Below are 17876 nucleotides of genomic sequence, written 5' to 3' on the forward strand. Positions count from 1 at the left end.
TTTTCATGAATTAACACAGCTCTACAGTACATGTTTTTTCAGCTATCTAGTTAAAACCAGAAAAATCCAGTACTTTCCATATGCGGCTCCTAGCTACAATCAAACTTGGAAGTGGAAAGCACCTTAACAATTACTTGGTAATGTCTTTGCACGAGGTCCTCATATGCACATAACAAGTGACAAAACAAAATGCTGTTTCTATGTCCTAACCTAAACTGCTGGAGACACAAGTCATGCTCAGTATTCCTTCAGAAATCCATTACTTCTGAACAGGAAGTGCTGACCCATCATAATTGAAACTCTAAGTCCAGTCAATAAATAAGGATTTTGTTCCTAGCAGAGAGTGGTGAACTAAACTTATTGAGTTAGCTAAAATGTGGACAACAGGAAGAAGAACTGGGCAAGCAGGAGTGTACCATCAAGCACTGGGGTAGCATTCACAGGGGAAATGTGAAAGGGAAATAAAGCTTACAGCTTTTGGAAGCTCCACAGCAGTTTTACTGACCCACAACATAGCTAAGATGCTGCTTTCTCCCTTGCCCCTGATGCTGAGCACTGCCTCCCCTGTCCTAGCACTCACAGGGGGAGTTAATTATGGGAACTGGCTTGACTGAGAAACACCACTGCAGGACAGACAAGGTAGTTTGTTTTCACCTGGACTCTGGCACCACAGGGGAAGGGTTAGGAACATGCAACTGTGGAATTTCAGGCTCAGTTTTTGCAGTTGTCCCCAGCACAATGTTGTGTGTAATATATGCATACTATTACAGTGATTAATCCCTGAATGAGGTCAAAAGAAGTTCTTACAGGACTTTGTTCAGACAGACACATCTGTTCACCACAGAGCTACAACATTAAGATAAGCATTCCTGAGTTAGCAAATGACATTTATAGCTGCCTGTGTATTAAGACACAGTAATACAAAACTAAAAGCTATTTTTACTGCAGGAGCATCACTCTACATACAAAACAGCTTTTAATTATCTTTAAAAAAATTAACTCATCCAAAAATATGGGAGTACAGGCACTTCTGAAATGTGCTTAGGAGTTGTATGATGCGATTCTTGGCTGTGACATAGGAAGTGTTTCAGAAGCAGTAGCTTATTTACCCAACTTCCCTGTGAATAGAAGAGTACCAGTATCTTGTTCTTCAGACAACAATAAGACTAAGTAGGGAAAGATTTTGAAGTAAATTATATTCACTAATATTTGAAGTTTCTAGTATTTTTTTTTCTTTTCAAAGTCTGCAGAACCCCACAGAAAAGAACCCCTCACAATATTGCAACAGAATGCTCTTTGTGAGACATCAAGGCCTGATCTGTAGGACTGCAAGCACAAAGGGAACAGTGACACCTGAGAAGCAGTCTAGCCAAACACACCTGGTGAACTCAAGGATCTTAATATTAAAAGGATCTTAATATTAAAAACTGTTTTCAAACTACCTTAAGTATAAGAATATGTCTTCCATAATCCCTTGCTGTACAGCCTAAGTACCTCCTGTACTTCAGATGAGGTACAGGGCCTACATGAAGAAAGATGCCTGCTTTACCTCCAGAGAAGGAGCTTCCGATGAATCGAGTGAAGCAGGAACCTTGTGCAAAGAACCAAGTCTATAACAAATCATATATTCAGAGACATCAGCTTCTTAGTTCAACTCCCTCCAAGAGTACAGGACCATTTAAACAGAGCGTTTCATAAACGCTTCCAGGAGGACAAAAGGATTTTTCTATATGAGCATTTTAGTTCTTCTTATGAATGCAGTTTGGTAAGAAGTAACCCAGTCATCACCATTTACTATGCTTTGCTTTGTACTGTGGAGTCTATGTGGAGTCAACCTAGGCGCCCTTTAAAAAAAGCAAATGCTGCAGAGAATGCTCTACTTCTACTGGGCTACTACTATGTGCCAGTGCAGACTTAGTGCTTAAGCCCTTTCCTTGAAAATATGGGAAGGGAATGTGCCCTCATAAGAAGAGCATTTTGTGCCATTGCAAATCTTTCCCTGTTTTCAGGACTCTTGAGATTGGAAGAGATGATAAGACTCAGGATGTCCCTCTTCAGCCAAGACATGAAGAAGAAAAGGGAAAAAACAAACAAACAAACAAACAAAAACAAACAAACAAAAAAAAAAAACAGAGTAAACCCAACTCCTTCCTTCCTTCCCTCCCTGCCCTCCCCCTCTCCTTCCCCCCCCCACCAAAGGGAAAAACAAAACAAAACAAAACAAAACAAAACAACAACAACAAAAAAAAAAAAACAGCCAAACAAAACAAAAAAAGCTATTCAGCCAAGATCTGGAAAATGCTTGGGTAAAATAATCTCTGTGGAGTTTGTTTTCTAAAAATCTTTCTAGCTCTTTTTTGAGTAGCACACACTGGTATTATTAAATGCTTACACCTGATCAGATTCGGAATGTCCTTTGAGAGCTCAGACTTAAATACATCTATGACACAAACATTATCTCTAGCTAAATAGTGACTTTACTGTACAGCTTACAAACATTTAAAAGTAAATACCTCAAAAGCTTAATACCATAAATACAGAAGATTTCACCTAAAGTAATGGAAATTTGATTATGCTTCATGCAAGTTAAAACTTGGTCCTAGAACTGGAAGTGAACGGCAGTTTAAAATAATGGTGGTATTCAGGAATGTCGATGCTCCCTTTAAAAAATCCAAGTTATAACCATATTTTATATTTAACATGTTGTTAGAGATCATTCAGAGTATAAGAAATAGGTGCAACTTACAGCTGTAAAGATAGTAAATGTCAGTTTTAAAAGATTATGAGAAGAATACAGCTTTAGTCTGATATATTTTATGTGATGTTATGTACAGACTCACCCACTGATTGCTGGAAGTATTGGAGAAGCTGATTCACAGTAATATGTAAAGGGTTCTGGCCCATTCTTTTGTTGCTGGTATTTATTAATCAGGTCCATTAGCACTGCCTGGTGTCCAATCTTCTTCACCAGCTGCTGTACCATGCGATCATTAAGAGCCAGAAGAGCTGCTCCACTTACTTCTTCTTCTGCAGAGTGAAGGGGATAGGAGGATAGCAGTTACGGGGGATGCAATTTAGAGTCGCAGTAACATAATTTATGCCTGAAAACATGATGATGGAAGATAGGTCAAAGGCTTTCTGTTGTTGTTGTGTTTCTTCAACTGATAAAAAGAAGTTTCAGCTACTGTGCTTTCCAGTGCCAGAATTTTGGTCACTGGCCAGGTACCTTTCTGTACAAAAATGCTACATCAGAAATACACACAATCAGTGAACTATTTCAATGCATAAATCAGGCCTTGCTTTGACTACAGCAGACTTATTGTTAATTAAGGAAAGTAAGCTTTTTAAGGTACACAGCAAACAACATCTTCATACAACAATTCCTCATACTCTCTTGCAGAGTGTTTATATACTCAGACATAACACATTTGGATGCTACAGATGCATTATTTCAGAAGATGTACACAATATAAAATAGGCCCTGTTAAGCCTGTTACACCACCAGATTTGCTTCTGGAAGGTGTACCTATTTATATGCAGGCTTAATCTCACCCCCAGCATTCCTTGGAGACTTCATGATAAACCTGCACTCTTATTTTGATCTATCTGTTGCATGTCAGTCCTCTCCCTAATAGATTCCTATTGAAGTCTTAACTTAGCGTAAATGTAGATAGATACATATACACATTCCCAAAACAAGGTAGGCAATACCAATTAAAAACATAAAAGACAAACAAGAATGCTTACCACGAAATTTAGGAACTAGTTCTTCCAAATTCCTCTGTTTGAGCCAGTTGCAGACTTGATCAACCGACCAACTTTCCATCTTCGGGTGTCACAGTGCTAAATTTCACTGTGAAGCAAAAAGATGATTATTTTTACGCTGAACTCTGAGCTAAACTCCAACTGCAAGTAGAAAAAAAAAAAAATCCACTCTGCAAATACTGTTATATTTACATGTTCTTAATAAAGTGTGAGAATAATCCAACTAATGCCTGTTGCAAGTGGCAGCTTCCTCGGATCCCTCTTTCTTCACCTCCTCTCCTCTTCCTGCCTTCCCTCTGCTCTCAGAGGCAGCCTCATCCCTTATAAAACACGACCTGCTCCAGCACCATTAACACCCAGCTTTCCACACAGAGAGGAAAAACGGTGTGAAATTCACCACCACCACCACCACCCTCATCGGGAAACGGTTGACATTTTACAGAGAGAAAAAAATAAATACATCGGGTAAGAGTCTGTCACATATATGTTGGTAGCACATCAGGCACGTTAACCCCCTCAACACCACCGATAGCTAGCAAAGCGAATACTTAACCCCGGTTACCGGTAATTAGGGGCAACACTCCTGGGAAGCTGGGAACACAGGGAAGGGGAGGGGAACGGAGGAGGCTACTCCCCTGGCATTTGCTGGTGGCACCCCTCAGGCCCCAGCCTCCCTGGGACACCACAGGGCGGCACAGGAGAAGGGGGTGATTGACCCCACCTGGCTGGGGTGTTGCTCAGTGTGTGCACCCAACGCCTACCAGTGCTCCTTCCCCAGGGAACTGCTGGGGACTATGCTCATCCTATTCTGCCAGCTGCTTGGCAGCAGAAAACTCTCTGAGACTGCTTTTCTCATGGACATAATTTAGCTCTGCTACATAAAGGAGCACTTGATGCTCTGTGTCTTGCATTCTGCAGCATTAAAGAAAATTATTCAAGCAAGTTTTTTAGATGAGAACATGAGTGTCTGGCATTGTTGGCCGAGCACTTCCTTGTTTAAAATAACGTCCACACGCATACCCTGAGCCTTCTGTCAGCTCCTAAGACAACATGAGGGTTTGCCCACGCAAACCTCATCAGGACCTGTTCCACTGCACTACCAAAAAAAAAAAAAAAAAAAAATGAGAAACATCTTTTCCATTTTCATCATTTGACAGCAGAGATCCCCCAAAATAGATGCACTCAGATTATGTGTTTGTGCTGGTACACTTCAGCAACTTAAAAGGGTTAAGTTTAAGAGGAATGTCTTTCTGAATTACATGAGTAGATTTAATTTGATATGACAACAGTAGCCATACAACTCCTCCTCCAGGCTAAGCAGCAATAACAGGGTGTGAAAAGTCATTATTTGTTGAGAACTCGGGTGTAAATTAAAAATCACACCTTCCTGTCGCACTTTTTACTTCCTTGCAAAGAGTAGAGGGGAAAGAAAAAAAAAAAAAAAAAAACTTGAAAGATAAAACCCAATGCAAAGCAAAAAGATACTTGCCTTTTCAACCAAGCAGTGTCAAAGAAGATACATTAAAATGTTGGGAAGGTCACTGCTTCATCCTAGTAGAAGACTTGGATCCTGGAACAGTAATACTAAAGCAGACATGCATATAAGTAACATTTCAGAAAGTGTCAAACAAACTACAGCCATGCAAAACAATATGCATTTATATATCACTGTGAAGCTAACTCTACAGTAAAATGTCTATTTACACATGGAAATGGAGGTAGTGCACTTTAGGGGAGGAAAACGATGGCAGTTCATGGGCTCTTTTATAAAACAGGATATATATTAACTGTTACTACACAAATATTTTGAAATGCTTTTTAAAAGTGCTTTCACTTAATTGCAAATACATAAAGGAGCAAGGAAAAGAACACACCAGTCTTTTAGAAGCATTATGGAAGGAACCAAAAAAACTGAGCATGAAAGCTGATATTTGTGGTTAATTAATAATTCTACTTATTACAGTACCATCAAAAGGCAATCTGGTGAAGGGCTCCCTGTAAAACACAAGAACGTTTATCTTCAGTCAACTCGTCCAAGTCAGAACAAAACAAGAAACAATAACATAAACATTTTAAAGACATTTTAGCAATTTACAGCATGAGCATGACTTGAAGTCAAATTCAGAACAGTAATATGTGTGAGCGATCCTTGCGTGTTAATAAACACAGCCAGTTCCTGTGAGCCACTTAAAATACCTAGAGCAAATGTCTACTATTAGCACTTAACCAGACCTGGTTAATTAAAAGTAAAGCTGAAGACCTCAGGTATAGGTGTCTGCTGTTTTGGATTTTATTGTCTAAATGGTAAAGAGAAAGGAGGTTCCTGACCAGCACACTGCTGGCAGCAGTTCCTTAATGTGTGTGCACTCATTTACCATGCAGCTTGTTTCAATAGCAGGTATAATGAGCTATCAACACTGTGAAGTGGCACTTCTAAACAAATGAACTTATGTCAAAACATTTTAGGCTAGAAGAGTTATATCTACTTTACACATTCACTTGTAAGAAAGAGTCTGTGGCATCACAGACTGCCTTTAACAGACCTCTACATGGCTGTCAGTGAGGTCAGAATTCAGATTTTAGTACATTTTAGTACAACGGTGAGGAATGTGGTAAGTACACATCTATATCATAGCTATGTGGCACATTTTGTACAGGCCCAGGTCTCGATGTGTGAATCTTGCAGGTGTGAAGATTAGGAATTGATGCATACCACAGATACAACTAAGGCGTTCCCTGTGTACATTTTTGAATTGTATCATAATTCACTTTTATCTTTGTATGCATTACAGGGACTGAATAATTTCCTTCAGCTTGCTCCCAAACTATTTTCTAAATAATTAAAAATATCCAAGCTACTTTGTAGAAGACAGCATGTGTCATCCTGGATACAGTGCTGTGTCATCATAAAAAAAACTGTCAGCAGAACATCAGTTATCCACCAACCCTTTCAATAATATGAAGAGAAATATTCTAGCAGAACACCTCTGTCACTCTTCTCAAAAAAGAAAATGGCAACAACTTCCTGCTGACATTTATCTGGTAGATGGTAGCAAAAGTATCACATTGAATGTTCACAGAAAAGGCTGAATGAAGCAATGTGAAGGGAGGGAGGGGTAAATCTTGAACTGCATGTTTCAGTTCTCGTCTCATTGCTACTGTAGAGTAAGGCACAGGCAGCTGCAAGATCAGGAGACAAACACACGTAGAGCAGACACAAGAGAAAACTTTTTTCAACTAACAGTGCAGTTATTTGAGAAATCTAGGTAGAAAACTTGCACAACCATAACTCAGATTTAGATAAAGGGGAAAAAGCCATGTAGCCCTTTGAAACCTTGATCAGAGTTAAGAGGAATATGAAGACCATTGGCCTTGTCTGCCCGTTGAGCTGACAAATCCCTTTCCTGCAGGAATTAGCTCTGAAGAATACCATCAAAAAAAGCATCTATTTCCTTCCGATAAAATATTAAGTTTCTAGTATTCAAGTTTTTACTATATAAACTTTAATTTAATCTGTACTATCTACAGTGCTACTGGAAAAATGAGTTGTAACACTTCAGCAACAAGATTCAACCCAATTACCAAGTTCTTCTCTCTCTTAGAGATGTACAAGTTATTTGGCAAATTGAAAGCAATAAAAGGAAGTTAATTTGGCTTGTTTTAAGGTGATTTAACATTCTTACAGATGAGACCCTGTCCTTGATGTTGTTGGAAACACTGCATAAGCCTGTTAGTTATAAAAGAAAAATATTTTATTGTTGTTATGAGCACAACTTTTGGAAGTTAAGCCACTGCAACATCAAAACCCTTTTATTCAACTTTTTAAAAAACTGCACCAAATTGGAAATACAAGGTTACCAGATATGGAGAACAGGGTAAAATCAAGTAAAGGTTAAAAATTCATGAACCACAAAGATGAAATCTCATATATAACAGAAAAAAAATATCAGGCTGAATGTCTTAAGTATGACATGGAAACTGCTTCAGGCAGCTGGGTGAAAATAAATGCTTGGAAACATATCCCTGAATTCATCTAGAAGTTGAATAGGCAAACAGTGCATTACAACAATGAAGGTTTCTATCTTAATGGAACACTGATCTGTAAAATTAGGCCTGCATCCCAAACTGTGAATAGTAGACATAAAATACTCATAAGGAGGCCGACCCATTATTTTCTCTTGTTTTAGAATCATAAACCAGTTGAGAGAATTGAACTGGCAGTCAGTCGCAGTGGCCTTACCACAAAATGGTTAAAGTTAGCTGAAAGTAATGTTTACCAGGACTATTCTGATGAAAAATGGTTGGCAGTGCTATCAGTATTTCATCTGGCAAATCCTCAAAGGTGCTAATATTTGACAAAGCTGTTCTCTTTTGTTCCTAAAGGGTAGATAGAGAAATCCCTTTAGGCAGTGTAGTAGCTGTCCAAGGGCAATGCTCTCTGACCAGGCTCCATACTATATTCCAGGAGAGGAGGGCATCATGTTTAAGGTCAGATTTATTTATTGGGATATATTTGATGTTATGCAGGATTGTGATTTAGAAAAGTGATATAGCAGTGTACTGAAATCACTTTGCAAGCACAATATAACAATTGCCACATAGAGTAGGATCAGAGTACAAATGTGATTCTCACTGCTGGTCTCTGTTCCCAGTCATTGGGAAGGAAGACATGGGCTGAAGCCAGCTCAAGCTGTTTACTCTCCTGAAAATCCTCTTGCTAGTCGTTCTTCTGTTATACTCTGGGTTGGGTTAAATGGCCCATTCACTCGCACAATGACTTGTGCTGGTCCAGCTCACTGACAAATTTACTTTCCTGTAACAAACTGAGAGAGAAACACCTCCAGTGCTAGCTGACCCATTCCACTCTTGCTAGCTGTTATCTAAAACCAAGGCCAGGAGGTTATTCAGAGAGGCACGTTCTGCCCCCAGGGGTTTGGTCAGTCACAATCACGTCCAGAAAATGATGTATATCCTTATGGAGTCTGAGTAGTTGAACCATGACATGAGCTGGGACTCCCATGGGGATGAGGTACACGTGGTTTCTCAGCAATCTGCGCAACACTTTTGCATTTGATACAGATGAGATGTTATAAAGCATATCACTTGAACTTTGTTCACATGTTTTACTTGTTCTTATTCTGTTACACCCTCCAGTCAGTGAGATTTTTTAGCTATGTTTAAACAGTGACGCAATGCACCAATACAGCTGACATGCACTTTTTAAGTAAAAAATATATATATATAGGATTCATCTCTCAAAACTCCTTACTTGCACTGCGCTCCCCAATTCACAGCAAAAAGCAGTTGCACATCTCTTTTGAACAAGTCTTACATCAATGCAAGATTTTATCACACAGTATGTCCATCATGTCCAAATTCAGGATTTGATGTTTCACTGCAAAGGGTCTCTCCTATTCATCTGGAATGGCCACATTTCTGAGATAGCCAACTAAATTTAAAAATAACTGCTAGATACATCTAGAGATGTTTACCAGGCAGCAAAGAAAATGAACCCTAACAAAGTTTTTGAGTTCTCCTGTCATTTGATCAGTTGAATGAATCAGAAGGTAGAGAAGAAGTGAAAGTCATGGTTAAGACATGCAAGAGACCCCTGAAGCTGAACAAACAGCAGTAAAAACAGGTGACTACACACCACAGAATAGGCTGGTCAGTGACAATCTGTCCAGAGGTCCCTTACAGGTGACCACTACATACATGGAAAAAATGCATATTGCCACACTCTGGTTTAATTGGATGCAGGGGAGGCAGCTGTCTGTGTCTCCTCACCACACATAGGAGGGTGTCAAGGAATAGGCAAAAAGGTTTTAAGAACCCCCGTAAGCTGCCTTCTACACCAGTTTTAATGAGTTCTTTTAGGAGTCACTGAGTCTGAGAGCAGAGCTGCAGCACTCAGCCATGCACATCGCCTCCTGGTACCTCTGGTTTGCTATTTTAGTATAATTGAGGATTGCTGGATTGCATGATTACTAACTGCTGACAGCACTCCACCTCCAGTTTATCTATCATATGAACATGGAGACAATGATGAATAACTGGGTTTCAACACATTTCATGATGCACTTTTTTGTTGTTGCTGTTTTATACTATTAATTCCTCTGACTGATTCATTCAGTCATAGATTGTGTCAAGGAATAGTGCTCGCATATTAAGACACTTGAGGTGGGTATGATTGCTCTAGATGGTAAAAATAAAACAGGTTGTCTCATAGGCCTCTTTTGCACAGCAGAAACAGCAGCTTAACTAATTTGACACTCGTTGGCACAAAATCTTTTTGTACAGAGCGTTCTAAAGTACTAAGCAACGTATTACATTTGCTTGTTTAATTGATGTTTAGGGCATATGCAGCCCATTTCTTTGTGTAGTAGCCCTTACAGTTAACAGTATTACCTGACCAAACTAGTCATTACTGCCCACTGTCTGTGTGTTACTGTTTCATCACGTCCAGATGAAGCCATGTAAACACTCCACATCTATTACGAGAACTTTAGCTGAAACCACCAATGGGAAGATAATCAATCATCTCTGTCTGCAAGGTGGAAAGAGGGAGCTGGGAAGTTAGAACATCTGTAATTTCATATTTCTGCTTTGGTTGTGGCAGTGTAACAAGAATATAAGTAAAAGGATTCACAAGGCTTCTTCAGAGGACTGTTTCATCCTGATTGTTGTCACTTTTTCAGCTACAGATAATTTATGATGCCTCAAAACCAAAAACAAAACAAACAAAATATCACACATAAGAATTTATACATGTACAATAATTTTTTCCAGTGTCAGTGGTTTAACTTTCCTGCTCTACGGATATACTGAAATTGTGTGGTTGGACTAACTGTCAATTAGTTAGCCAACACTCCAGTTAATAGCTGCAATCCACACTGTTCAGGATCCCTGAATTATTTATGTAAGGTGGAGCTCCTGAGTTTGAGAGATTCACTTTGGTTTGCCTGGAGGCCCCTTAGGTAGCACATAGAATACGGATTTTCAAATTCCCGCTTCAGACTAGGCAGAACTGGGATTTGGGAATACACCTTACACCTTCAGGCTGTTAGGTCTTAACGAATGGGTGGGGGAGAGGGTGCCAGGAAAGGCCTGAGCCCACCTTACAAGCCTTCTCCAGCAGAAGTTCCTGAGGTGGGAATGTCAATGCCACACTCCAGGCTGGGGCTTGGTAGAAGCAGTGCCTTCAGAACAGCCCCAAACGTTCTTGTTATACTTGTAGGGTGCATAAATGAAGTTAAACCCATTTTTCAAAACAGCTAAAGGAAATCAGCTTTGTGATTCAGTCTCAGGCATTTACAATATATGTGGGAAAAAAGTAAGGGCTCAGTGATTTAGCTTTGTTTCACTCATTCTGTGCCTCTTAAACCTACGCATTTTATAAATAATTCTTTTCACTCAGAAAAGAGGACTTGTAGGTCTTGTTTGCATTGCAGACAGTCAGACTGAAGCAATAAAACACCAAAAGAGGTGTGAAATTCTTCTGAATGTGTCTTAAGTAGAGTGTTAATGTCATAACATCATTTTACTGTTAAAATGCTATTAATTTTAAGCAAATGAATATTCCAAACAGCAGCACACATTACAAGAATTTGGTTATAAACACTGGCCAAAATAAAATAAAATAAAATAAAATAAAATAAAATAAAATAAAAACACCTTTGATCTCGAAAATATAAAATATGAAATAATGCAATGTTAGCGGATATACTGGCATACCAATATTTAGATGAGTAGCTTTCACATTTCCAGTTCTAAAAATGATTGACATTCACTTATTTCTTCTCTCTCTCTCTCTTTTTTTTTTTTTTCCAACCACGGTGTTAATATGGAGAAAAACCTTTTACTAAATTTGTACTAAATTTGATTGGCTGCTTACTCTGATCTCTAAAACAGCCATGTTCAAATGACTCAGCAGACACAGAGAAGAGATATATATCAAGATCTCCCGTTTTATTTTTTATTTTCTATCCAAAGTTTTTTTACACATTGTCTGGCTTTAACAAAACCAGGAAATTTAAAAAAATGTATAATAAAATAAAAAGACAGAATCAGAAAAACAAACAAACAAACAACAAAACAAACAAAAAAAACATAACATTCTTCTCCCGTTCCCAGGCACTTTTCTATCCAGCAAAAAGTACAGGGTATCTTTGTCATAAGGTAGATGTTGTCATGTTCATCTGTATTTCATCTTTCTCTTTCAGAAACCAGAACAATTCTATTTTGAAATCTTTTTTTCTTTCCAATAATGTTGCATTGATATTCCCAGTCATTTTTCCATTTGCATTATCCTTGAGATCATACCAAAAGACTACAGACAACTCACACAGAAACAGTGTATTAAATTTCCAGAAAGACGTATTAATAAGCCTTTATAGATACAGTAGTATAAAAGTAGATATATAGGCTCAAATACGTATTTAAGAATACCATAAAAACATAGCATTTGTGATCTGAATGCAAGAAAAGCTACGAAAGAAGTAGCTAAGAAAAGCTACTTTTTTCCTATTTGAATAAAAGAGCAGAAAAAAACATTTGCTAGAACACAGAAGATCTCATTAAAAATACTGTATTAACTTTATGTAAGTAAGTAAACTGCCTAGGATTTGTTACTGCTATGTTTTACCATATTTGCTACTAGGTATGTTTCTATTCAGGGATATAGTGTAAGATGTTATTAAACTATCTGTGTAATACAGCCCAGGTGAATACTGAAAACTGCATTTATGAGAGACACTGTGATGTGGAAAGCATGTGTAGAATCAAAAAGCTTTCAAAGATGCACTTTTTTTGGTCCAAAACTTTATGCTAATACATGTAATGATTAAAAAAAAAAAAAAAATTCCTTCTTCCTTTTTTCTCGTTATATTAAAGAACAAATCCACTTCTACCCCTTTGCCAGGTGGCTCCCATCTGGATGCTCAGCTGCTCAGCTCATGTAAGCATTGGGGAGCTGTTGAGAACCAAGCCACTGCCACTGAAAGGTGCCACAACTGTCTCCCCTGCTGCCTCATGAGACCTTTCACTGTCCCCATCCCTCCTGCCAGCACAAGTGTTCTGTGGTCCTATGAGACCCATCAGCAGACAAACACATGTGAAAAATGAGAGGAAGGCTGAAGAAGACTGGTCCCTGTCAGGTTCATTGTAGTCCCATAAATTACCTGTGCTGATCAAAGGGAGGTGGTGACACAAAGATGGCAGTGAGTTAGCAGGGGGTCACGTGGGAGGATTTCTTCATTTTTATAGCAGTGTTGCCTTAAACTATCTATTGAACTACTGCTGGATTTAAATAAGGGTGTAGACAAACAGTCATTTGGGAAGGAGCTGCCGTGATGTGAAGCTGCTTATTGTTTCTTGGCAGGAAAGATGTTAAACCCAAGTTGTTTCAGTACTCCCATATATCAGTTTAGTTATGCAGTAGGTAATCATTGGCACAGTGGGCATGATACCCTAAATCACCACAGCTGTTTTATAATGACTGACCAAAGCTTTGCATGCCAAGTGGGTAAATCTTGATCCTATATACAGTCACCCAAATCTCTGTATTTGCATCAATTGTTACAAATCACATTGGTAAGGGTGGAATGAGGAAAAGCTGACCTTCCTTAAGGCTAGAGCCTGCTTCTTCTGGAATCCTCTGGATATTTGGTTTCGTCACATTGATGTCTGGCTCCTCCAGCAGTCCTGGGCTGGTATCAGGGTGTCCCTACTGTTCTGAGGGTGGCTGCTGCTGTTTGCTCAGGCTTAGTCTTCTGAAAACAGAGTGTTCATCAGATTCACATTCATCAGAACACATTCAGTCTTTAGGCCATTCATGTGTTCATCAGAACAAATTCGGTCTTTAGGCCTGAAGTGAGTTGTTGGGGCTACATTTACATATTTGCAGCATGAGTGGGATTCAATGCTTCAGCTGTATTTTACCGCAGCTTGGAAGCTCATTGCTTTCCAGTCTAGGACAGTCAATGGAAGACAATGAGTTCATGTCCCTTGGCTATTTAAACAGGAATCAGGGCTTAAATCCTCTTTGTTAGTTTAACCTAAACTGTTGGACTCTCTACTGATATGCTAAAGGTGTACACAGAAGTTTCATTACCATTTTGATGTAGATGAGATAGTCCTTAACAATAGGTGAGGGGAGGAGGTGGAAATCAGCATTACTAGGCAACCTGAACTCTTTAAGTCTGCCGGTATTTGGAATTTCTCACATTACACTTGCAAATCTTGTATTCCTTGTAAGTGCAGACAGATGTTTCTTTTTCCATGTCTTCTTGCCTAAATGTACTTGTAAGTTTAGGATCTTTTAACAACATCCACAAAATTTTGAGTCCTCCTGCCACAGCATGGGGTGCTGGAGCTCAGATGCCCCATCGTAGCCCTGTGCCTGTCCAGCCAGTGTAAGGCAGTATCTAGGGCACAGCACGGAACAGGTTCTCTATGGCTGTACAAAGGGAACATTTCCTTCTCTGCAGGAAATGTTTGTGGACTGCTCTTCATTCAGTGTGGCCCACTTATGCCATGGTTCAGCAACGCCATCATCCTTCTGGCTTGCATGGAGCAGGGAGGTGGTGGGGAAAGCACAGCTCCACAAGCCGTCTCCAGACAGCTTATAGAAATTATTTGTGGCTTCTTGTTTGTACATGGAAAATGTAGCAACATTAGGATTGCTTTGTCTTTTGCATTGACTTTTCCTATGTCAACTAAAGGATGTGTGTATTCTTACTTGCCACTGACTAACATATGTTGAGATTAGATGTTTGAACATATCCTTACAATCTAAAATTTTATGAAATAACTGAAACTCAGCTATATCTTAAAGTGCTTAAAATAATCAATGCTGACTTACTACTTATGTAATTAAGAAGTGTAATTAAGGTAATCAAAGGATAGCACAGTGATTGATTGCTAAATGAAGTTTCAAATGCTACTGTACAGCAATATTTCTATCACATTTATTCTATAATTTTTATAAATGCTAGCAGATATTAGGTGTATTTTCAATTATGTTTTGCAAAGCTGTGCAAATCCAGTTTTACTGAGAGGAAATAATTATCTGCATTCCAGACTTTGACTCTCAGGATCTCTTGACATTAAAGAATTACACCAAACTACTCCAAAGAGATTAACAGCTTTTCATCGGTTTTCTGTAATGTATGTCCCTGATAGGGTGGTAAATTCTGAATGCAAGCCACTGTTAATTCTTCAGCTAATTCTTTAAAATACTGAGCTATAAACTGTTTTAGTTTAAGAACTGTTTTCACAACAAACTCAGTATTTTCTGTACAGACAACAAATTTCAGAAAAGAGACCCCTGAAAATCCATCCAGCTGCCCATGCTTGTATATGTAATATTGTTACACAATTATATTTACAATAAGAGTTTTTGGAAATGATTCGCTATCATACACTATTTGGAAGGATAGAGTAAAAGAACTGAATTCAAAGAGAGTTTTGGATGACTGGAAATGTGAAATTTGGCTTGGTACATGGGCTGAAATAGCGCAAACAAAATGCTGCTGGCTGGGGACAATAGGAACTAGAACAGCTTCAAACATTTTAAAACTACACAAACAATGCAGAACAGAACTTTTAAAAATAATTTTGGTATAGCCAAGGATGTTCATGTGTTCATTTGTGCCAAGCATGTCTTAAATGTATTGTTAGCTTTGACCAAGCAATGATCAAATTTTATAGAATTTCAACACAATAAAAAGTATCATAGAACACTGTTGGAGCTAACAGCCATATTCAACATAAGCAGGTGGTAACAAAACAGGTTTTTTATTGCAGTTTTTATAGATAGTGTATTCCTGTTAGCTGTTTTCTCTGGTTCTGATATTATATGGTTGAAGGCCATCCTTATATCTTTTGAAAGTGACAGCGATAATAAACTGCTTGGCACCACAGATTTCTGCACAAGAAAATAAACTAGCTTCCTGTACCTACCTGCTGGATTTTCTTCTGGCAGAAAATCACCCTTTACTTTACCAATATTGTTTAAAATAGAATGCGTGATTGCTGCAGTGAAGTTTTCTATGTTAATGTCATTGTCAATTAGCACAAATACTTTATGTTCAGCTCTTGTTGAATGTTGTGGTTTCCAGGTTGCAGACAAACCTGTGTTAAAGACGAAAGCAAAGAACTGTGTTATGCTAACTCATGTACTATGTGTAGACAAACCTTTCTTACTCAATAAAATATTATATTTATGTGGTATATTTTATTACAGCTGAGAATTTGGATTCTAGCTTGGCAACACTGAAGTAATACCATGCAGTCTCCATGGCACAGATAAGACTATGTCTACATCTCTCTGTTTAGGAAATCCCTATGGCCATGCCTCATGGGGAGAGGAAGGGAAGGGAAGGGAAGGGAAGGGAAGGGAAGGGAAGGGAAGGGAAGGGAAGGGAAGGGAAGGGAAGGGAAGGGAAGGGAAGGGAAGGGAAGGGAAGGGAAGGGAAGGGAAGGGAAGGGAAGGGAAGGGAAGGGAAGGGAAGGGAAGGGAAGGGAAGGGAAGGGAAGGGAAGGGAAGGGAAGGGAAGGGAAGGGAAGGGAAGGGAAGGGAAGGGAAGGGAAGCCTCTACCATAAAAGAGATTGGTCCAGAGGTGATGTTCTCATCACCTATCCCGGGGCAAGCATTGCAAAGCTAGCTTTAAGCTTGTGGATAACAGTCTATGGGGATCCCATTATTTGATACCCAACATAGTTTATTCACTCTATAGGAAACCTGGATATTTATCTCAACTAAAGATTTTATGCCACAATACTTTGTCTAGGAGTTAAATGTGTAACACCTTGTAGTGATAGTGAAGCAATTCACCTTGGTGTGAAAGCATGGATATTGATAGTGGCATTTCTGTGTGAATAGACTTTCACCCTTATTTTTGTTTGAAAATTCCATCCCATACTAATATAATCTGCATCAGAGCAAAACTAGTCTTTCAGTAGAATAAAGTGTATCCAAGGGGTTCATTGCCGTGATAGTTATCTTACCGGGTAAGTAGGAAGATCTACCTTTTAAAATACAGATTTATTAAATATTCACAGATGAGAACTTCCTTTTATGTTACACTCCTACAATAAAAGGAGTATAAGCCTTTGCTTGAAAGAATGGAGATTAGCTCTACAGTCAGTAGTTACAGCTAAAGCTATATCTGAAACAACAATTTTAGTTACATTTATTCATAACATACTACTGGTGGGTCATGGGAACTGGTCCAGTAGACTGGTAAAAGAAAATGTTAACTAAGCCATCTGTCAACTTGATAAAGCTTTGAATGCAGGATACTTGCCAGTAATCCTTTCTATGACTGACATTTTCCTAATTCCATGCAAAATTATGCATTAGCTGTTCTGCTATAATCTCAATGGGTTGCTATTATTCATTTATTTATTTATATGCATTCTAAGACATCAACTTCACTCAAAACAATTTGCTGTTACTTGCTCAAATTTCCCAATGCTCCTGGATTTTTATGGCTTTGAGTTACTAGTTTCTCAAAATTTGTGGCACACATTCAACCCAAGGATAGCATATTTAATTAACATTTCACAAACCTATACCAAAAGTTCTATACCTGGAAAAAAAAAGGAATGTATACAGTGTCAATCCTCAGTCTTTATGTTAAAATCAGTTGAGGGATTACATTTAAAAATGGACTTCTGAAGAAGTAGACATTAAAAGTTGATCTGAAATTTGGCAGGATGATAGTCTTTGTATTTAAGATGTTTTTTTCCATTTCAGTAACTAAATGCCTAAATTGGAAAAGTTGTAAATTGCTTATGAACCTCTGTGGGTTTTTTTGTTTGTTTGTTTTTGTTCTTTTATGTTGGTGGTGGTGGTTTTGGTTTTTTATTTGTTTGTTTTTCCCTTTACTATTTCTGCTGGTAGCGTAGCTAATGTTGATAGTAGTCCTCTGAACACATACATATTAAAGAATTTATTACTAATTTTAAAGCAAAAATCATCACATAAAAAGCTGGTTAAGCCTTGATGTTTCAGCTTGCATATAGTATACTCTCTCAAGTCAAATGTAACCAGTATGGTGATACTGGAAGGGTAGGTGATTAAACCAAAAGTTTATTCTTTTCTTTG

General features: G+C 38.4%; 1 protein-coding gene across 9 annotated transcripts in view; it reads right to left on the reverse strand.

The window, feature by feature from the left end:
* Positions 1-13429, reverse strand: part of SAMD3 (sterile alpha motif domain containing 3) — a 43985-nt gene extending 30556 nt beyond the window's left edge. The window contains exons 1-4 of one of the 9 annotated variants that reach the window (XM_084515281.1): positions 13384-13429; positions 5255-5349; positions 3748-3853; positions 2841-3027 (exon numbers count right to left, since the gene is read on the reverse strand). In XM_084515281.1, the coding sequence (XP_084371407.1) occupies positions 2841-3027; positions 3748-3826 (266 nt within the window). In that variant the 5' untranslated portion in view covers positions 3827-3853; positions 5255-5349; positions 13384-13429. The other 8 variants (XM_084515282.1, XM_084515283.1, XM_084515279.1 and 5 more) reach the window with 8 other exon arrangements.
* Between the last annotated feature and the right edge of the window lie 4447 nt (positions 13430-17876).

This window comes from Aythya ferina (assembly GCF_964211825.1).
Source record: "Aythya ferina genome assembly, chromosome: 3".
NCBI classification, from domain to species: Eukaryota; Metazoa; Chordata; class Aves; order Anseriformes; family Anatidae; genus Aythya; species Aythya ferina.